The sequence below is a fragment of the Blennius ocellaris genome, assembly GCF_963422515.1.
Source record: "Blennius ocellaris genome assembly, chromosome: 12".
Taxonomy (NCBI): Eukaryota; Metazoa; Chordata; class Actinopteri; order Blenniiformes; family Blenniidae; genus Blennius; species Blennius ocellaris.
The window spans coordinates 21,442,935-21,463,569 of record NC_137661.1 but is presented as its reverse complement, the minus strand read 5'-3'; the positions used below and the strand labels follow the sequence as shown (position 1 = coordinate 21,463,569).

Below are 20,635 nucleotides of genomic sequence, written 5' to 3'. Positions count from 1 at the left end.
AGGAGCTTCTTCCTCAATAGAGGTTGAAAGGAGACAGTCGACGAGGAGTCTATTCATTTTTTGCTTATGGGTTGGAAACTGAAAGGAGCTTTCTCCGAGAAGTGTCTTGTCACAAAGGTTCTGTATCAGATTAACTGAATTAACTTTGTTTCTCGTACTGTAGTTTAATTTTGTTGGTGATTATGGTGGTTGACATCAATTAAAGAATATCAAACTGGAATTAATCAACACTATGGTATAAATTGCAGTGACTTCCACTGGAGGGTACATGAGTGAAGTTTATGTGCACTGTAATAGTGTTGGTTTGAATCAGGCACCCACTGGAAAAACAAACAATAAACTCACTGCGGAGAGATACAATATTGAGATATAATATTGAATAAATATGAATCTATGGTTTCTTGGTGGTAAAGAAAATCAGTTCTGTGTTTCTTTGTGTGCTGACCCACTTATTACTTGTGAGCATGTAGTGTGAAGTTTACAAGCCCGGCTACTGGGGGGCCCCCAGTGTCTTCAGCAGGTTCCGGAGCACTAATCTGCCTGGCTGCACCGAGCTGATCTGTCACTGAGTTTCCTCCACAAACAGACCACAGTTACATATTCAGTGGGTTTGCTTCCTGATAACTCAGACACATTAGAGAAAGTAGTTTCTTCATATATACTTCTATCCATTTAGAATCTATTTGTTGGACCTACAGGTAAACGAGTGAAGTGAGATATTTTTGTGCAGGTAAAACCTGAGTTGGCGTATGTGCGTGCATGTGCGTCTCTCTTTCCATTAGTCAAAGGCTTGTTTCATTCCTCTTGGGGTTTTCAGAAAAGAAAATCGAATTTTAATTTCCCAATATTATCTTGGTATAGTGCGCATGCAGCTGTTTTCATTTGAAGTGTCTGCTTATTATACTGTATCTAGTTGCTTAGTGATAACACATTATCTGTGTATATTTAATCCTATCAAAACTGCCTTTTTGGTGCTTGCTTCCACTGTTCGCAAATTTCGCTTCCTGCTTAAAGCACAACTTGTCACATTTGCCCAGCCCCTCAGCAACTGCCCTCCCGTGCCGTCTCAAAACCTTACACAGCCGAGAATCCACACAAGCATGTGCTCTGTCAGTTGGTCATGGTGGTTCATAAAAAAAAACTTTGATGGATTCATAATACGCTGATGCATTATGGAGTTGCTCTGCAGGTTGAAGATTCTCCTCTTCAACTTGTGGATACAAGCTGGTTTTGTGCCCGGGATACATGGAAGCAATGGAGTTGTCAATCATCTGTCGAAAGAAGGTGGGGCTTTAAGGATATATTATTGTGCTTCACTGGAACACAGATCATGCTATGTTGTACAACTGAAAAAGATTTACTTTTCATCTTTAAAAAAAAAAAAAAAATCTTGATTATTTATTGAATCATACAATGCACCGACACTGTTATTGTGTTTAGTCGCAGCAAGTATATTTCTTTCCTGATTTAAACGTTTTTTGACCAGGATTAAAGAGTTACGGTCTATGTTATCTTATACTGCATTTTATTCAGTTTATCTATATAAAACATGCACATTTACGGTAAACAACATTTTGGAGACAAGGTATTTAAACATTACACTATAGTAAATTGATGTATATGAAAGGCAGATAATATTTTATTTTGCAAAATATTCCAATATTACAGATATTGACTACAAAATTGGAGATTCAGATTATGAATATGAATTTTCAGTCAAAGCATGATTTTAAAAGTCCGAGAATAGATTATGTGGTGTACATTATACTCATCTGAGTGAAATTACCAAATTAAAAAAATAAAGTACAGGTACATAAATATACTACGTTTGTTAACTCCAGATTTTAACACATGATTTGACAACACCACTGTCATAAAAGCAAGCTGCTGTATTGTGGGTTTGATTTTGTGTCTTCTTTTTCTCTGAGATAGAATTTTGCATTAACATTTGCTTTCGGAACAAAACCACTTTGCTGTGCTGTGACCTTGTTATTCCTCATTTGTGACAGAAAGACCCCGGACAACTGCTGCAATATCATACAGCAGCCACAGATGAAGTCGTTTGAAAATGATTTACATTTCTGTTTGCTTGTCATTTCTGGATCAGATGTTTTGCTTTTGAAGGATGAGCAGGACCCAAAATGTTTTGCTCGGACACAAGAAGATTTTACCTGTTTCTTTGAGAACTCAGAGAACAAGACTTATGATTTGCTCTACAAATTGGGAAGGTATGTTTAGTAAATTAAGGCTCCAACAGGAAAAAATATATATATTCTTGAATATTTCTGAGACATTTTATTACCAGATTTTTCTTTTATTCATGCTGTTATTTATTGACCATGTTTCTGGGTGTGATCTTTTTAAAATGACAAAGATTTAATATATGTTGTTTTTGCCTCAGGTCATTGGGGCAACCCAAGAAGAAATGTGAAATGTCTGTCCAAAGAACAGAGAAGAGAACTTTCTTCCACATCTGCTCCTTTCCTGAATCAGATGTTTTGCTCTATGTGGATATACACCTTGAAGTGATTGAACGTACAACCAACAAAATCCAATACGTTCGGACCGTCGGTGTGGAAGACCATTGTAAGATTTTAGTTTCTACGATGCAGTACAGATATTGAATATATTGTGGAAGGAAATGTACAAAAAAAGACATATACATTGAGATTCAATCACAGGGTTGTAGGATTACTTAAAATTAATTGTGTCTCAATTCCTGACCTGAATCAAATCCCTTTATACAGAATTAGAGTTAAACCTGTCTTCCTTAACCTGAAACCAAATATCTTCAGTCCACACTCTTCAATCTATACCCTGTGCATAGGAAGAGTAGGACCAGAAGGTGGGAAGTAAAATAGAAGAATTAAATGATACCATTGTCTTTCTATATTGGTATTAGTGAGTGTGTCAACCAGCATTTTAATTCACTGTAAAGTTTCCTCAAAGCAGCTATTGACAACAACATTAGTAGCTATTCTTGGATGTAAAGTGACCAAAAACAAAGCCTCACTTAGGCCAGAATTGCCATGTAAAAAAGATCATTTAATTGTCTCTTAGCTGTTCAAAACAACTGTCAAATTTTATTTGAAGCACACAAACTCCCTACATACAAATTAAGTAAAGGTCTTTTTTTTTTAAGCCTATTGCAGGGTTGATTAAAACTAAAACACTGAAATGTACACCTGCAGACAATCTTGAGTCACCAATGTATTGTCTTTTTGCCTAAAAGTCCAGTCCACACACTGGGCGAGCATGCAAACTCCACACAGAAAGGGTCCGTGACCTCACGTTGCGGCAGGAGTGCAAACCACTACACTGCAGACACACAGTGTCACGTCATTTAAAGCATCAGGCACAGTCCATAAAGCATGCAGTGGTGGCTGATTATCGGTATGACCCGGTGATGCAGGGCAGCCAGTGGTACCGAAACACCAGTGGATAATTCCCTCCTGTGGTTTATTGTGGCTCTTCTGCTTCTTCTTTCTGACATCAGATCTTCTGGAGCCTCCCTTCAATGTGGCTTTACACCCAAACGGCCAAGTTGGACAGCTGAAGGTTTCCTGGCACATGAAGGTCTCCGAATATCTGGAAAGGAACGTTATGCATAGAATTCAATACTCATCCAGATCTTTTGAAAAGAAGATTAAAGAGGTACTTCCATCACTTTTCAATTTAACCATTTCATGAGTCTCATTTGTTCAATCACTAAAGAATCAACCTGACACACACAGTACTTTGCCAGGAAAATACTGATGTAACGATACCAGCAGCCTAACTGAGCCTATAGAGGATTGAAAGATACAATTGGTGTAAAATTGTATTGAACAAAGCAGAACATAGTACTTAATACATTGAAGTAAAATATTAAAGGATTTGCATTTGTGTTACAACATTATCTGCATGATAAAAATCAGCTGTGGTTCAAATCATTCAGTCGATGTTTTTGATGAACCAAATATGTCAATAAATCATTTTTCTTCAAATATTCTTTGATTTTCACCACGTAATTACAGTAAAATGTGCACTTGCATAATTCTTACAGTCGAAAGATGAGCAAACACTGGACTCTCTGGTACCTGGTGAGATGGTTGACGTCCAAGTTGCTCTCAAATGTCCCCCAGATGGTGGACACTGGAGCAGCTGGTCACACCCCGTGCAGGCTGTCGTTCCACAAAGTGCAGGTAAATCTGATTAAAGATGTTCCCGAGATGTTTTCAACTAAAATGTAATGACTAAATTATGATTTTTATAACTGTTTTTTTTCCCCAGATGATATTTCCATGGTATGTTACACCTCGGACCTGACGAACATCACCTGTGAGTGGAATCAGAGCAGATATGGTGCCGAAAACAAGTACAAGATTTTCTACAAAACATGTCTCAGGTAGTATAAAACTACAATTATTATATTTCATGTCACATTTCTGCTTTGATGCTGTGTTATACTGAGTTTTTTTTTTATTTAAACAGTAGACCTGTTTGGAGAATAAAAACCGAAAGGTAACAGAAGTGAACAGAAACAGTTATGTGTACTAATATGCAAAGAAAAAAACAAAAACATAAATGAAAGTCAAGAAAGTATACTCACAAGCAAAATACATTTGGTACACATTGTCAGACTGGTCTGTGCCCTGCCTGGAGAGCATGACAAAGTTGAGGGTTCTTGTTGAAAAAGCAGTGGCTTTCACTTTCCCCAGCTGAAATGTGGACCTGCCAGGGGATTTGGAACCACCAGTTTTTACCGAAACACGAAACAGAAAATAATAAACAAATCCATTAATGGTGGTTTTATAAGATGTGGAAAGCTGCATCCTGTCCCAGCTGACATGAGGCCTAATGGAGGGTAGATACAGTGTGTTGAGGTCACCAGTATAGGATAGGACTGCACTCAATATGTTGCTGAGTATAATTGGCAGTAAGAAGAATATATAGTAATATATTTGAGCATTTACATTATTTTCTTCCAAATAACACAGGTCTTTGTCTAATAATTGCAATATAGTAATTGAACTTTTTTTGTGACTTAATCATTATGAATTGCAAATAATGCTGTGTCATTTTGAATTATCACAGGGTATGAAAACATTTTTCACAGTGCAGTCTTTTATGTATTTTGTTCATGCTATTATTGTAATATTAATAATTTGGCATATATTGTGCAGTGCTATTTAGATACTTTTGGGTCAGTAAACTGTGCACATAAACCTAAAGGAAATCAAAATGTACCTCTTGTGCTATCAATCTTCCTTTTTGAGTTTGTCCATCTTTCTACATTGTTCACTGTCTGAAACACTCAAAATTAATGTGTTCACAGCTTTTAACTGGCTTCATTCAATATGATAATCAGTTTTCTGACCATTGCAGAGAAGCTCTGAGTTGGTCAGAATGGACGGAGTGTCTGGATGAGGGGAACTTCACTAACCTGTGTACTTTCGACGGTGACGTGCACAGAAAGGTCAAAGTCAAACTCACCAGTGCTTTAACTGCAACCAGCCGAATCTTTTACAGTAAAGAGTTCACGCTCAACAACTCCAGTAAATCCTTTTTATTGTTTTGTTTTGTTTTTATACTTTGTAAACATCTCATATTTCACCTCAGTGACAATTTCACGACAAAAGCCCATGTTCTGAACTGCATATAACAAACATGTTATATTGTGATTTCATAAAATATTTATAGTTTTTACTGGTTGTAATTCGGCTCAACACAAGATTGTAATGTTATTATATTCCGCCATTTGTTGGACACATGATTTTATTTTATCTTAAGTATTTAATGGATCTTATTTATTGATGTATTGCAATACGAAATAGGTTTTTCTAACAATCTTTGGAATAATTTGTCACATCAGATCGTATATATCCCACTATAGCTAGACCACTGTTCATACTGACTTTATGTATTAGGAATCCAAAGGCAATTCTCTTATTCAAGCTTTAGGGAGTTGGCTTCTTATCTAATAAACTGTGCTTTGTGTTTGAAGTCAAAACCAACCCTCCGGATCATCTGAAAGGAGTGCTAAACAACAACCAATTATGCTTGAAATGGGAAGCTCCTCTTGCATCGCTGCTGCGTTCCCTGGAGTACGAAGTGGACTGTCAGATTGGAGGCGGTGTAAGTTTGAAGGTGAGAGAGGCTGACCCTGATTTTCTTCCCCCCACCACTGTAAAAGCATGCTATGTATTTGTATTTTTCAGAATGTATATGAGCATTTTTTTTTTTTTTTTATTTAGGAATAAATATGTTGTTTTGTTTAAGTACATTATAATGGGTTTAGTTTTCCATTCAAAAACTCATTACAGCCAGTGTAACTCTTAAACTCACCACTAGATGGTGCCAGATTTCCATCGATGACGCAAAGTTATTGTGGACGCCATACAACGTATCACCTGCCATGTGCACAGTCAGGCAGTGAGAGTTGTCCTCTTCATTAAACCCAACCTGAAGTAGCAAAGGTCATCGACTCAGGCGGTGCTCAGATCATTTGGGGGTTTAAAAAGATTCCCTAGGGACCAGCAATAGTGGCCATTAGGGCAGAAATTATACATTTTAGATTTTTTCTACTGAAAATCACTGACCAGTCCAGGGATTCAACCCTAACTATAAATGTGAAACCTTTTTCTGTGAAACTTGTCAAAAAATTGTTTTTTCTTTCTCCAGATGATAAAGGGCCCTGAGGCTGAGGCGTGTGTGGAGGTGCCAGCAGGTCGGCGCTACAGCGTTCGGGTCAGAGCTCAGCCGAGAGGGCCCACTTACTCCGGACATTGGAGTGGCTGGTCACATGCACTTACTGGTGACGCCCCGTCTAATTTAGGTAACCCTGCACTGAAAAACATCTTGTGCATTATTTGTTTATTGAAATGCATCATATACTTTCTATATATGTTGGCACTTCAATAGATTTGGAGTCGAGTATTTTCTCAACAACATTTAGAGAGTTTCAACCGCTTTGTGTGAATTTAGAGGCACCTAACATTAGAAATCAGACTAAATCCCATTAGAAAGAAATATTATTCAGATTGCTGTATGTCCAATTTAAACCATGTTGCTGTTATACTAACATTTCCAGGTCTCTGGCTCATGCTCTACATCCCCTTATCACTGCTGATAATGGCCATCATCATCATTTCCTTGTTTCCTACATATCTGGGGTAATTTTTCATTCAAATTTTCAATAAAGTTTGGAAATTTTAAACTAAAAACCTCATAAAAATGTGATGCTTTCTTCCATTTATCTCTTTTAAGATATGTGGCTGTTACAGTGACAGTACCTTTACTTTACTCCCAATAACAACAATTATTTCAGTGACTGCCTTAACCAGATGACCTGCTGACTAACTCTGCATATTTTGTGTCATTTTCTCTCAGCAAGCTGAAGCAGCATTTTTGGCCCCCAGTGCCAAATCTTGACAAAGTCCTACAAGGTTTTCTGACGGAGATGAACAAACAGACATGGGTAAGTTATCTGAACACTGATTTTGACAGAATAATGCATTGATGATTTCATCACACACTTACTGTGGCTTTCGGAATAAGGTTTTGTTACATTTTTATTTCACCTTATTTAAAACAATTGTGACAAAGTCTCTTTTGCTACCCATAAATAGCAGTCTGCAAAAAAATATAATATCAAATATTAAATAATAATGAAATTGAAATAATCGTAGCAAGAACATTTGGAGGAATATAATTTTCCAGTATCACTGGGGGGGGAGAAAAAAAATACTATGTTCACCCTATAGGATCCACCAATCACAGCAAAGCAGTGCCTTGAAGAAACTACTTCCTCTGTGGTGGAGGTGATGTCTGAAGACCAAGGTTCAGCTTTGGGAAAACAACCAGAGGAATCCACTGATCTCCTGTCTGCTGAAGGAAGCTTCTCCAGCACGGAGCAAGTCGACGGGAGCCCCGGGACTGAAGCCTTTCCAAACTACGTGACTCTGAATGAAGACTGTGTTGTTCTTTGCCCACAAGGAAACAATTATGTGCATGAGCAGTTTGGGGAGAAAGGGGAGCCTGTGGCAGGAGGCGAGCTCCTGCAGACGAGCGGTGACGACTCAAGCTTACGCGTTGACTTTCTGAATTATTCCTATGTGCCTCATGCTGAGCGCGGAGACAGACTCGGCTGCGAGGCCACAGCGCAAAGTGGTCCAGGCAACCTCTACACCAACTCCCCCTGCAGCTAAGGGCACAGTAACTGTGTGTAAGTTGTCTATCTATCTATCTATCTATCTATCTATCTATCTATCTATCTATCTATCACCCGATAAAATATCAAGCTCTCCAAGTACAACAATTGTGGCTGACCTGAACATACATCATTACCCAGTCGGCTATGAATAGTTAACAATTCATCAAAGGTTGTTTTTTTTTTGCACAATTTTCATCATGTTATGTATCTCCAAATACATCTTATTGAAAATATATATTCATGACTTGCCCCCACCGCTAGAGGGAGCACCTTTACCTCTGGTGGTCCGGGTGCCACAGTTTAAGAATCGCTGACATAGACACATTGAATCTATGGTTGCCTGCTATACTGTTCAGTCTTTACTAGGGGTGGGGATTGATAAGATTTTATCAACATAAATGCCATTGTCAATTCTGTTTTTCAATCCAATTCCTTATCAATTCTCCTAACGATTCCTGGGTATTTTAATTGAAAGGGAAAAAGTAGTTTTACATAGTCTTCTTCACCATGTTTTTTTCCAAACATGAAAAATATTCAACTTGAACATACTGAATAGGTTGAAACAACATACAGCCTTAATAAAATAGACTGATACAATAAATAAAAAAGGCACACACACAGTCAGTAATATAGTGTCTTCATAACACTTGAACATGCTAAATTAAAGTGCCAATGACACCATATCACATGTTAATTGAAGAATTTTTCACTTAAAAAATAACAGTCAAAGGTGTATTTGCCTTCATTGGATGCCCCCGAAATTAACACTTTTTCCAAAGTTTGCGTTGTTGACAAGCTAACCCTCTCTATGAAGTCAGAGATTGGAGAGGCATGCAGAAGTGATATACGAGGAGGAACGCTTTACTGTCGGAATTCTGTATTTTCATATTGTGTTGGTGCTTTTTTGAGAGGATTTTCAACACGGATTGATCTAATACATAAGACATACAGTAGTAGACCTCTACTCAATTGTGTCTGGTAGATCCATTAGTATATGGTGTGCTGTGACTTGCTGGTGAGGCACTGACTCCTCTGGAGTCAGATTTACAATTGTAAGAACTGAAAAGAGCATCACATTTCACCATTCATCCAACAGCATGCCACTGGTAATGCTTCATATCCCATCAGCATTCCTCTTTCAATTACACCAACACAAACATACACACAGGATCATACAGTATTTGTCCTACAAAGTTACTTTTATAGAGATGGATAGAGCACCGTTCTTGTGTCCAAGCGATTCATATTTACTGTAAACAAGTTAAAGTATGGAGATGTGTGCAGCACAAATACAATTTTGACCTTCAGTAAAAATTTGTTATTTTTCAAACTTAAAATTCTGGTGCTTTAATCAATTTTTAATAAAGGTTGTCTATCAAAATAAAATAAAAATAAAATAAAATAAAATAAAATAAAAAAAAATAAAATAAAATAAAAAAAAAAAAATAAAAAAATATATATATATATATATATATATATATATTTTTTTTTTTTTACATTTAATTGGAGGGGGGGGGGGGGGTGGTAGTTATCACATACTTGAATGTTTTTCTACTTACTCTGTCAACATGATCTGGCAACAGTGGCTCTCTCGTTCGTCCTACGACAGGAAACTTCTTCATCAAATGGACTGTCTTCAGGAGCCACACAGAACGCCGCTCTGGGGAGGTGATGGAAGCAGGAGTCTCGCTCAGGAGGAGGTGATGGAAGCCGGGGGTGTCGCTCAGGGAGTCACGGTGCAGGCTGTTTTGACTATCGTATCGAGTACCGAAGGGAAACCGCACACGCGGAGAGAACATGAAAACTTCACACAGAATTTGCACTGAGACCTCTTTTTTTTGTTTTGTTTTTTTAACTGGGACCTTCTGGCTGTGAGGCTGTGGACTTTGTGGATTTAGGACGTGGCGAGTGGAACATGTATTAACGTATCGTACGATTGTGTCGATTATCGTCTTACACTTTCGAACGCTTCTTCGTCTCCACGCTTTCTCGCGTTTGAAGGAGGTGTGAGTCGCCGAGTGTGACGTCATACAACGCGACTTGACATCGTGCTGGGAAAGGAATCGTGAAGAAGAATCGATCACGTTTGAGGTGTACAATTCTGATTGAATTGATCAATTGGAACCGGTTCTAAGTCATAAGCGGTTTTCGACTCACAACCCTAGTTTTTACCCTCAGTTTTGTTATGTCCCCCTTTTGCACAAATCAGGAGGCTTGTGCTGTATTTGTAATTGCTGTACAAAGAAGGCTTGGGCCTGGGGCAGTTATGATTCAGGACTTTTAAAGGTTGTTAGTGGATTCCATTTTATCATATCATACATGTATTCTTATTAAATCTTAGTCTCCTCAACAACAGCACTGATCCAATTATGTATATACTGTTTATAAATCTTGCTTTCTTGAATTTGGTGTGAGCCTGTATGTCTTTAACTGTGTTTCGTGACCAATTAAGACAAACAGGTGCATTTCTTTGTGATGTCCTGCAGTTGCTCACAGCTTCTGCTAGTATTACTTTTGTGCTCTCTCGCTGTGTTACACAGTCAGGAGCGGTGCACCTGTTCATTAGCATCCACCTTTCTAAAGTTACTTGGTGTTCTTTATCCAAAATCTGTTTCATTGCTCAGTGACCATAATATTGAATTTGATAGCAGAATACCATGCACATTTAGGTTTTGTTAATCTGATTGTATAAAGAATTAATGAGCGCGTGAGATTATGACATACAGTGTCAGTGTGGGTCTTCATTTATGTAGCATTTAAATGCATTATCTGTACATTTCAACTTCTTGTCAAAACATGTTTTTTGTGTCGCATACAAATAAAACAACAACAAAGAACTTAATTACAAAGGTGAAAATCTATTTCTCTTTTGCATAAAAAAAGGAAAGAAGAATTTTTACATGCAGTATATATTGCAGCCATTTTTTCTTGCATTTTTTCGCAGTTTAAGGTACTTAAAGGTATTATTATTACTGGTGAACTCAGAAATGCCTCGGAACAAAGACTCATTAAGTTATAACAATAGCATGACACATGACAAGGAACAATTTGTAAAATGTTGAAAATTAGTTTTTTTAAATGATTTTGCAATTTTCCACTGAAATCACAGATATAATGCAAATCATGCCATTATTATGCAGTTAAGTTCACTTTATTGGTCAAAAATGTTGATAAAACAGTGTTTGTCTCAGCCCATGTCTTTTTTAATTTATTGCGTTTGCTGGATGGTGGACATCTTATTGTTAAGGCTTTGCAGAATTTACCCTCCAGTTTGGCATAAACAGCCCACTTCTGTTTCTACACACTGGTAAAACATCAGGAGACAGACTGTACAATATTCTACAGCCCCTAAACACTGCTACACTGATTTATTCGTCTGTACATTGTTTTGGTATTACACTTTTACTGTCACTAGGTGGTAGTGGAGATCAGCAGAAAACTTGCACGTTGACTGCTCAAAGGGATAATGGGCTGCTCTACATCACTGCAAATGAAAGTTTGGTCATTGGTTGGTATTTTATGCTTCCGTTGCAAACAAAACTTTCTGATCAATACTAACTTTGTGCTTCAGGGTAATGCAAGTCAATGTATCATCAGGAGCTTCTAGGCAAAATCTGAATTAAATGATGAAATGACTGGATGGAGGATGCAAAGACCACACAGAAAAGTGCTAGATGTTAATTTATTACACAATATAGACGAGACGCTCAATTTAAGATGATTCAAATAATTATTACTCACAACTTGGATGAAAATCAAGAGACCTGAGTTAAAACATGGGCACAGCATTATGACTACAGGGGTGGGTGATTAGTAAGAGTACAAATAAGGGGAGGTGTGGGAGCACTTACTCACAGTTTGTCCTGCCAAAATCTAAAAATGTAATAAATGTTAGGAGAAAATGCTTGTAAGTGTATCTCGATACCGCACAGACAATAAAAGGTTGATTGAGAATGCAAGTTTAGATCAAATCGGGTTCCTTTTCCCAAATCCAAGCGGTTGACTTCGTAGTAATCAGGCAGAGTTGGACTGAGTTTACTGCTTTCACACTTTTTTTAATGGCAGCTCATCATGTCCACGGCGTTTGCCAGACTGTATGATATCATGACCATAAATTAGCCTGGAATCGCGTATGAGGCAATAGAAGGAGACGAGGGGAGGGGAGAGGGGCCGAGTGCGTCGAGAGTAAGACAGTGGAAGTTTAAAAAGAGTCAGTGTTTACAGACGTACAAGCTTCTCCTCCCAACACAAATTCTTTCCGTGTTTCATCACTGCCCACTTGCCCATAACGCATATGTCTATGGAGGGAGGCTGAATCACCTCCTGATGTCATTTCCTCCACTTTCACTTACAATCACACAGAGAAACAGCATGGATTCGGACACCCTGGTACCTCAACAAGCACAGTACGAGCGGTGGTTTCTGCTGGATTTTGTATTTTGTTGAACACACATTGGTTTCACAGCACGGCCTTAGTCACTACTGGAGGAACAACTGCTCAACAGGAAAAGAAATAGTGAGCGAAATCAACAGTGAGACAAAACCGCAGAGCAGTCAGAGTCATTCAGCAAGAAGAAGTCATTGATTTTCCCACAAGGAATTGGATTTTAAGAGTAACTACTGTTTATATTTTAGGGCAAATCTTCCAAGGTCAAATCCATTATTTTAATAATATAAATATGCATTTTCTGTTTCTTCAGGGCTTGCTCAGCATGCCGAGCCTCATTCATATGCAGACAAAGTCCATGAATCCATCAATTTTACACCAGAGGGGATTCAATCCTCAACAGTCCTTGCTGCATCACTGAGCAGGTTAATGTTGGGTTCTGTAGTTGGCAGCAAGGACTTGGGATCAGAAAAAAAATCACTTTCATTGCTGTACAATAAAGAGGATGGCAGAGTAGTTACAAGTAATATCTCAGGTCTCAATGGCAGAACTTGGAAAAAATGTATCACACCATCTTAACAAGTTACAACAAAATCACAGTGATCATACCAAAAAAAAAAAAAAAATCACATCTTCTGGAGATTTAGATTTTTTTGTTGTTTGTTTATGCAAACACACACACACAAATGAAATCACAGCTGAAATGGTACATGCTTTTTTTTGTTGTTGTTGCTACCGCTTATGCCAGTGTTAGTTATACCAGGGGTTTTCAAAGTGTATAAGGACATGTCTGCCCAGCATAGATTAACATTTTAGCCACCTTTATCAAGTCCTAAAAATATGGTTATTTTAAATCAAATAATTCAAAGCCTTGAATATGTAAACTTTATCAAGATGCCATGTCTGTGTTGCAGTGTTGGAAGGAGTGAAGGGTTAATAATCCTGCTTTGAAATATTCTGTACTGATAATCTGGCCTCCTAAAATAATCTGGTTAATCACACACTGTGGCAGTGGAGCATCACAGCCACATTGATCATACACCCAACCAGATGATTAATATTTGTCCTGGTTTATTTCTCTCCTCTGGCTTTACCCCGACCTCCACCCTGACGCTCCCTCCACCTCAGGGAATGCACACCCCACACTTTGAAAACCACTGAGTGTTACGTCATTACTAAATCTGACATACTACTTATTCTGCCTAATTTTGTTGGGTACCACTGTTCTGTTCTGTGTGGCTCCATTCAAGACTTGTAAACATTGAACAGTAAGTAAAGTCTGGTCTACACACAAGCTACAGGCCTTCTGAAGGTTGAATGTGTGAAAGGTTGTGAGTTGTGATCTAGGATAGTATCTTCTTATATTGCATGAATCTGTAATAATTACATTATATTTGAAAGAAAAGTCGATGTTTGTTATGAAGACGTTTCAAGCCTGAAAGTCTGGTCTTTTGTCCCGTGTGAGGTTTTTAAACACACAGCATCCTTTAATAAGTGGGAAAGAAATCCAATTTTAATGTAACAATCCTATTTCTTAAAGAAACCATGATCACCTGAAACTAATCATTTTAAATCGTTTAAACGATTTGCACACTTTAAGGGCTTTTATGTAATTTGTGAGAATCCATGTGTATAAAGTTGACTGATTGCTTCCCTATGATTTGATTTGATTTGATTTGTTTTTGCTGTCAGCAGTGATAAAACTGCCCTAATTTTTAGCACCTAGGATTCATTTGCTTAACCTCTGGATGCACAGCGATCAGATCCAGGGTGCTCTACGTTAGGATTCCCCCGGCGGGCCCTCTCAGACGTCCGCCTTCTTGTGGAAGAGCACGGAGCAGCAGGTCAGGGCTCCATCGACTTTGACCTTCTCCGTGTTGGCCACGGGGATCAACGTGTAGTCCTTCAGCTTCTCGAACACCTGCACAGCATGTGGAAAAGACATCAGTGGAAAAAAAAAACATGTTTTATGACATAACGCTCATTTATTTTACTTTGATTTGAATGATCATGACAGTGTGGAGCCAAGTGAGTAGAAGACAAGTTTTTTGGGGTTTTTTTTTTTTTTGCTCCTTCTCTACTAAATCTGAGTCAGTTTTAGTTTCGACTGAATGCCTCAGAAAAAAAGACTGAAATACAACTCGCCATGCAGCAGTAATTAAACTGCAGGCAGAACTTATGCAACACTTAAGTTTGTTTATTTGACTTGTCAACTTGTAATTTTCTGTGATATATAAGCGCTGTGGAGAGACACAAGTTGTGAAGCAGGAGAACAATCATATATATATATATATATATATGGGAATCATGGGAGTGGGAACCATTACATATTGCGACACCTCCAAAGACCCTTGTAAAGTAGTGTGTCACCCTGTGGACATTTTCCAGAAGAAAACGAGTGTTTTCCTACAACACTTCCAAGCCAGGATTTCTTTTTTTTTCGTGTTTCAACCCTGCTGTGATCATGAGCGAGCCCTGTGGCACAGTCAGACGGACCAACTCAGTAAAGTTTTATCTTGCGTTGACGTATGGCTGACAAAGCCTTTGGAGAGCCAGATGCAATGTCTAACCACCGTCGTGCTGTAGTGCCCCAGAACTCCTGGCCCCTTGTACCCAAGGGATTTTTTCAAGAAGACTTGAAATCAGCGCTCATCAATGAAAACAAACCACAACTTTACTCCACCACTTTCCTCCAACATTATTTCACATTTTCAAGAGCATGTGTAATGAGCAAAAGGTTTCACTTGTTTTTTTCAACTGTGTCAAATAACTGTCATAACATATCATTTGAGTGTTTTCACATATAGTTCCCTTCTTCAATGGTGTCAAGGACCTGATGACTCATCCTGCACTCGTGGGTGTTTCCTAATTTTGCATCCAATAGAAACCTGTTAACTTCTCAGCCCATCCCTCACCAGTGTGACGCTAAACGTGGCTTCACCGGGTGTCTCCGCTCAAGCTTGAAGTGTCGGGGTGTGAGTAATGGATAGAACAGCACAATTGCCTGGAGAAAATGCCAATTATCCTTCAAAGATAGTGCTAGCAAATATATCCAAACAATTTTCTCATTGCCACTTCTTGAATAAGTCTTAACCGTCGGTGGCCGTCTCAATGAGGAAAAACTGGACATCGTGGCGTCTTGCAGATTTTCCACCTGATCTCTTTCGGGGGAGTTCAGTTTTGCAGTCTCCCCAACTTGGGCAAGAAAAATAAATACGCAAATATAAATGACATCATACTATCAACATCAGTGTTCAGTTTGTGGACAGAGGCATCATCAAGGTGCACAACAAAGTCCAGACAGGAACCAAATACATCATTTGTCCCCCGGATAGCCCCATGCTTCAGCAGCCTGATGACGGAAGGAACAAGCATCTCAGCAAAAGTATTTGTCATCAAAAAAATGACTCCTTCAGGGCAATAAAATTAATTAAGAGGAAAACATGGTCCTGTTGGAAAACTATTACTCAAGCGTTTTGGACGACCTGCCCCAAGCAAACAAATACAGCAAAAGGTGAAAAATAATTAACGCTCCCTTTTACACAGGTCCTCACAATAAGTCATGCGAGCTTGTGCCATAGATTATTAAAGTCCTCTCTAGAGAGACTGGTAAAATATGAAAGGGTAAAACAACAACGTTTATATGGTCAAACAACCGGCACTGATTCCATATGTCAAAAGTTAAAAGTAGCATCAACTGTGGGCTAATCCAAAAGAGTGAGTTTCCAGAGGGGATAAATATACTAAATTGTAATTCAGGAAAAACAGTTTTCACTTAAGGGACTAATTAAATTAATAATTTTCAGTTTTTCAATATGGCAATTCGTGATTGCAATTTTACTGAGCCAACCACCCAAAATGTGCTGAGGATCATAAACTGACTGGTAACTCAGGGATGTATTCCATTTAAATACATACATATGTACCCAAAGTTAAATTTCTAGTGAATTTGTCATCACTGCAAGTTGCGATTTATATGCCAGGTCAGTTTGAGATGGTCCCATATGGGGCACTGGGTTTATATTTCAATGGACCTTTTGTCTGCTCAGTCTCTTTATCTCCAAACAGACCCCTCAAGGGACGACGCCGCTTGTTGCCCATTAAAAGGTGCCCCATCCCCACCCCTTCCGACCCCACCACTCCTCTCTCATGACCCCCTGCCTCTGTTGACGCAGGACCCTTATGCAACTTCACAAGCGGGCTAAAAATAGGCCGGAGATTAGGACAGACAGTGTTTAGAGTCAGAAAGCAGCAGACGTCTCGCTGAGCGTCTCAGCAATTGTGCTGACCAATCTCTACATCTCACCCAGGGAACACGCAACAAGTTTCCTCCGGAAATGGACCAAATTCTAACCAACTGTGCTAGACATTACAGTGCCTGATAAAACTGCCACTTCATGTGTTCCATTTCCATTTTCTTGAAGCGACAGACTCTTAAAAACAAGTTTCAGGCCAAAGCTTGGTCCCAGGCCAATTTCTGGTAGAGTTTGAATCTTATTAAGGAAAGTCGTTCATGGAAGAAACATACATTTCTGAAATACTGTTTTAAATGCTCTGTGAAAAGGTGCTCCCACAGCAGGAAGCATGACGTACACAAATACATTTTATTATACTCAAGTTGAATTCCCTCAGTCAGTCTTCCTGGAATAGAACAAAAAAAAAAAAAGAAAACATTTGCCGTGGATGTGCGGTCCAAAGACACATAGTTTTGTGAATTCTTCCTTCTAAAAATAGTTGCCGGAGGTTGGGATTTCGACCACAAAGTACATTTTGAGGCCTGAGCACTGTCTCTGCAGATTGTAGGCTGCCAGCTACAATCCAAAGAAAATCTGCTAGAGTCACTGGTGATGTGGAGCGACCCCAAAGCATCTCAACAGCCACAGCTCCTGCTCAGCCTGTTCAGACCTCAACAGGCAACGTGAGACAATAACATGTCACTCAAGTCAATCTGCTCAAGAAAATAAGTGTTATGTGTGGAAATCCCATCTTTCCGAGGTACTTTATGTAAATAGGTCAGTGCAGGGTTGAGAACTATCAGCTGTGATGATGTACAGCATGAATATGGCTATAAATGCAGTTTTTTTCTGTCAAACATTTATGATTTAATCTTCTTCTGCATAACACAGACCTTGTTTAATTTACATTATGAGTTGTGATGTCGAATGAGGGTCAACAACGTGATCGAGCATTAGCTTTGATTTTTCTGCGATATTTGCTGTTGGGTGGCTTGCCTAGCAGATTGTATATCTTATATCTTATGTATGTAAAGATAAGCTATACCATTATGACAACCTTCTTAATATTGTGTAAGTCTTCCTGTAGCGAATAAAACATCCATACAATAGTTTCCAACAACAGAAGGATTAAAGAAATAGGGTTTTATTGAAAACTGATAATTATTTTATCTGAAAACACATTTTGACATTGTAAGGTGAAATGTAGTTTAAAACTTCAAGTATTGCAGGGTTGCACCCATGTAATATGACCTAAGTACTTCCACTTTCAGAGTAAGTCCCCAACGCTTGCACACCTCCAAAAATGCAAGTGAGTTAATGTCAAATTCATTAGGAAGTCTGACAACAACCCAAAATAGCAACTTTGCTTGAGGAAAACTATGCAATCTTAGAGTTAATAGTATGACTTTCACTGCTGATGGTTGAAAGTGTACAGCCCTGCTTTAATAAGTCCACTGTTGTCTGGTCTTCTAGTAAAGTAGCTTTATTCAAGGTTTTATAGAGATTTGCCTCACAATGACAGTGGTCATAATGTTATGATTGAAATGTGAAACTATTATCTCAAACATCATCTAAACCTTGGATCAGTCATTAGGACTTTTACCTCACAATAACAAAGCAAGGAATTGTTTATACTATACTGGTGACCTTCTGTGGAATAGGCAGGATTTTCCAGTAAACTTTATCCAGGGCACTGGAGCTTTCTTCTGAAACATACATGTGAAACTCTGAATTGGCCATAAGTACACATATGTATATGACTGTCTGCCCATGTGAACCCTATGGTTGGACTGATATCCTGCAAATGACCAAAAATCTGCTGGGACAGTCTTTATGCTCTGGTAGCCTTACTTTAGACAAACTGGAATAAAGAAAAGTTGGTGGTATTTGCTTGTAGCATAGCTTCCTCTATGTTGCCTTTTGAACATTGTTTAAAAGTCACACTACATAATCATATTAATTAAACAAAACATTTTTTTCATGAACTTCTATAATGTTTTTTGTGGATTCTGCCACTCATTTTGCAGTTAAGCACTTTGTAATTGTGGCTGATAAAGTGTTGTTGTTGTTGTAATATTATCTTACTGACATGGTGACACGACTGATTTTGGTTAACTGCAATAAAACCACAAAAATCAAGTACTAAAACAATGCTACTATAATCCTTTATCACTATCAACCAATCTATATCCTCTCATGATCTACAACTATACATATATTTGTTATAGCAGCTTCAGGATTAGTTTCAAAACAGCTCTTATCATTAGAGGTGCACTTTTGGGGGGGAAAAAAGAGTACTTTTAACGTGTTTTTCTTTCTTGGACTTTAGTGTCGGTGGCTCCAACTTTATTGTCTGATGTCCACAAAAGGTCACTTCATATCAAACTGCAGGATCGTTTGGCTGCGGTTAGCCTACAGTAGTCTGTGTAAGACAACCACGTAGCTGATGTAGGGTTTCCTTCAGCAGCCAGTATTTTTTCTGAGGTGTCTGGACAGGAAGAATGGCAACAAAGACGAGTGCTCTTTAAATCCAAACCACCAAACCCGTCTGGTTGTTCTGATGGTGGTCCTTTCTCTCAGAGGGGTAACCTCAGGATTGCAGATGAATGTGTAATTGTTTGCGTTATAGAAAATTACAGAGTGTGGATGGTGAAAAGTGCCGGATTACCTTGACGCTCTCTGGAAACTCGGCTGATGTGGGGTGCAGCAGCACGTGACCTTTGTTAGGCAGGTTCATGTAGATGCAGTTGGCGGCTAAGTCGTCAGGCACGGTCAGTTTGTCATAGCGATGGTTGCTCATCTGCTGCATGGTCTAAGGGATTACATTGAAGAGAAGGGACATATGAAATAGATTACAAAACAAAGCTGTGATGTTCAGAAAGACAGACACAAAACAGCAACTTGGGTTTTGAGAGGAGAAAGGCCACAATACTGAAGGCAGCACCACAGCCCTCTGCTGGCCAAACCACAGTGGGCGCCTGGAGGGGATTTAATGGAGAACACAGGAGCAGACAGACATTCCTTCTCAGCAGATGTCATGTTATTTATGTAATCTGAAGGGGCTGAAGGTGGGACGGACTACAAGGGAAGGGGAGCGAAGAAGACGCCCGTGTTGCCAAGTGGAAGTCGGGGGGTGAGGATGTTATGACCAGAGAAGAGGCAGGTGCCTCTTAATGTTTATGAGCAGAACATCTGTGGACGGATACCTCAGAGACATGGAGGGGACGGAAGGTGGAAAGCTAGTTAACAAAAAAAAAAAAAAAAAACAACCCAAGTGTCAACAGTCACAAAAGGTATTTTGAGAACTGAGACCAGGTTTAGGTCTTTGAGTCTGCTGTTTTCTATTTCTTATTCATCCACTTTTTCTTTGCTGCTTTATATTTACTTACATATTATTTGCCTATTCTTAATTTTTTAAAGATAAGACAGTTGTCTGGGAATGTTTGGAGCCAAGGATCTGCTAAAACCGACTGCAACAACGAACAGTATATTACCAAACCTCAGTGTTACATACACAGTAAAAATTAGGTATGCGGGCGTGCATATGGAGTTGGTTGTCTGCTGGATTTGGTAAACATGTTGAACACTTATTTTTTTAACAGTACAGTATTTAATATTTTCAGTCAAACGCAACAAAAGTCGTGCTTGCACAAGAGTGATCTGCAGGAAACTGCATAATTTCTCATTTTGGAAAAGTAACACAGATGGTAACACTTTCAGAAAGATTGCAGCTCACTTGTACAACAGTAAGAAGGTTACGACAGTTGAAACTGCTGTAAATTGCCAGGCCACTTGTTACTGGCGTGTTTTTTGTAATAT

The 20,635-nt window shown here is 38.7% G+C and overlaps 2 protein-coding genes across 3 annotated transcripts in view; one reads left to right on the top strand and one right to left on the bottom strand.

Moving 5' to 3' along the window:
• Window positions 1–1,172: 1,172 nt before the first annotated feature.
• On the top strand, window positions 1,173–10,961 carry mpl (MPL proto-oncogene, thrombopoietin receptor; the record flags this gene model as incomplete). The annotated part of the gene is made up of 13 exons (XM_080506301.1): window positions 1,173–1,284; window positions 2,108–2,228; window positions 2,402–2,586; window positions 3,497–3,654; window positions 4,046–4,184; window positions 4,273–4,380; window positions 5,259–5,537; window positions 5,987–6,129; window positions 6,664–6,817; window positions 7,073–7,154; window positions 7,372–7,459; window positions 7,746–8,206; window positions 9,804–10,961. The coding sequence occupies 12 exons, from the start codon at window positions 1,173–1,175 to the stop codon at window positions 8,187–8,189; spliced, it is 2,013 nt and encodes a 670-aa protein (XP_080362427.1). The 3' UTR covers window positions 8,190–8,206; window positions 9,804–10,961.
• Window positions 10,962–11,904: 943 nt separating this feature from the next.
• ddah1 (dimethylarginine dimethylaminohydrolase 1) overlaps window positions 11,905–20,635 on the bottom strand; it is a 79,629-nt gene continuing 70,898 nt past the window's right edge. For both annotated transcript variants that reach the window (XM_080506138.1, XM_080506137.1), the window contains 2 exons: window positions 19,485–19,628; window positions 11,905–14,502 (listed from right to left, as the gene is read on the bottom strand). In XM_080506138.1, coding sequence (XP_080362264.1) covers window positions 14,386–14,502; window positions 19,485–19,628 — 261 coding nt within the window. In that variant the 3' untranslated portion in view covers window positions 11,905–14,385. The remainder of the gene's footprint in view (window positions 14,503–19,484; window positions 19,629–20,635) is intronic.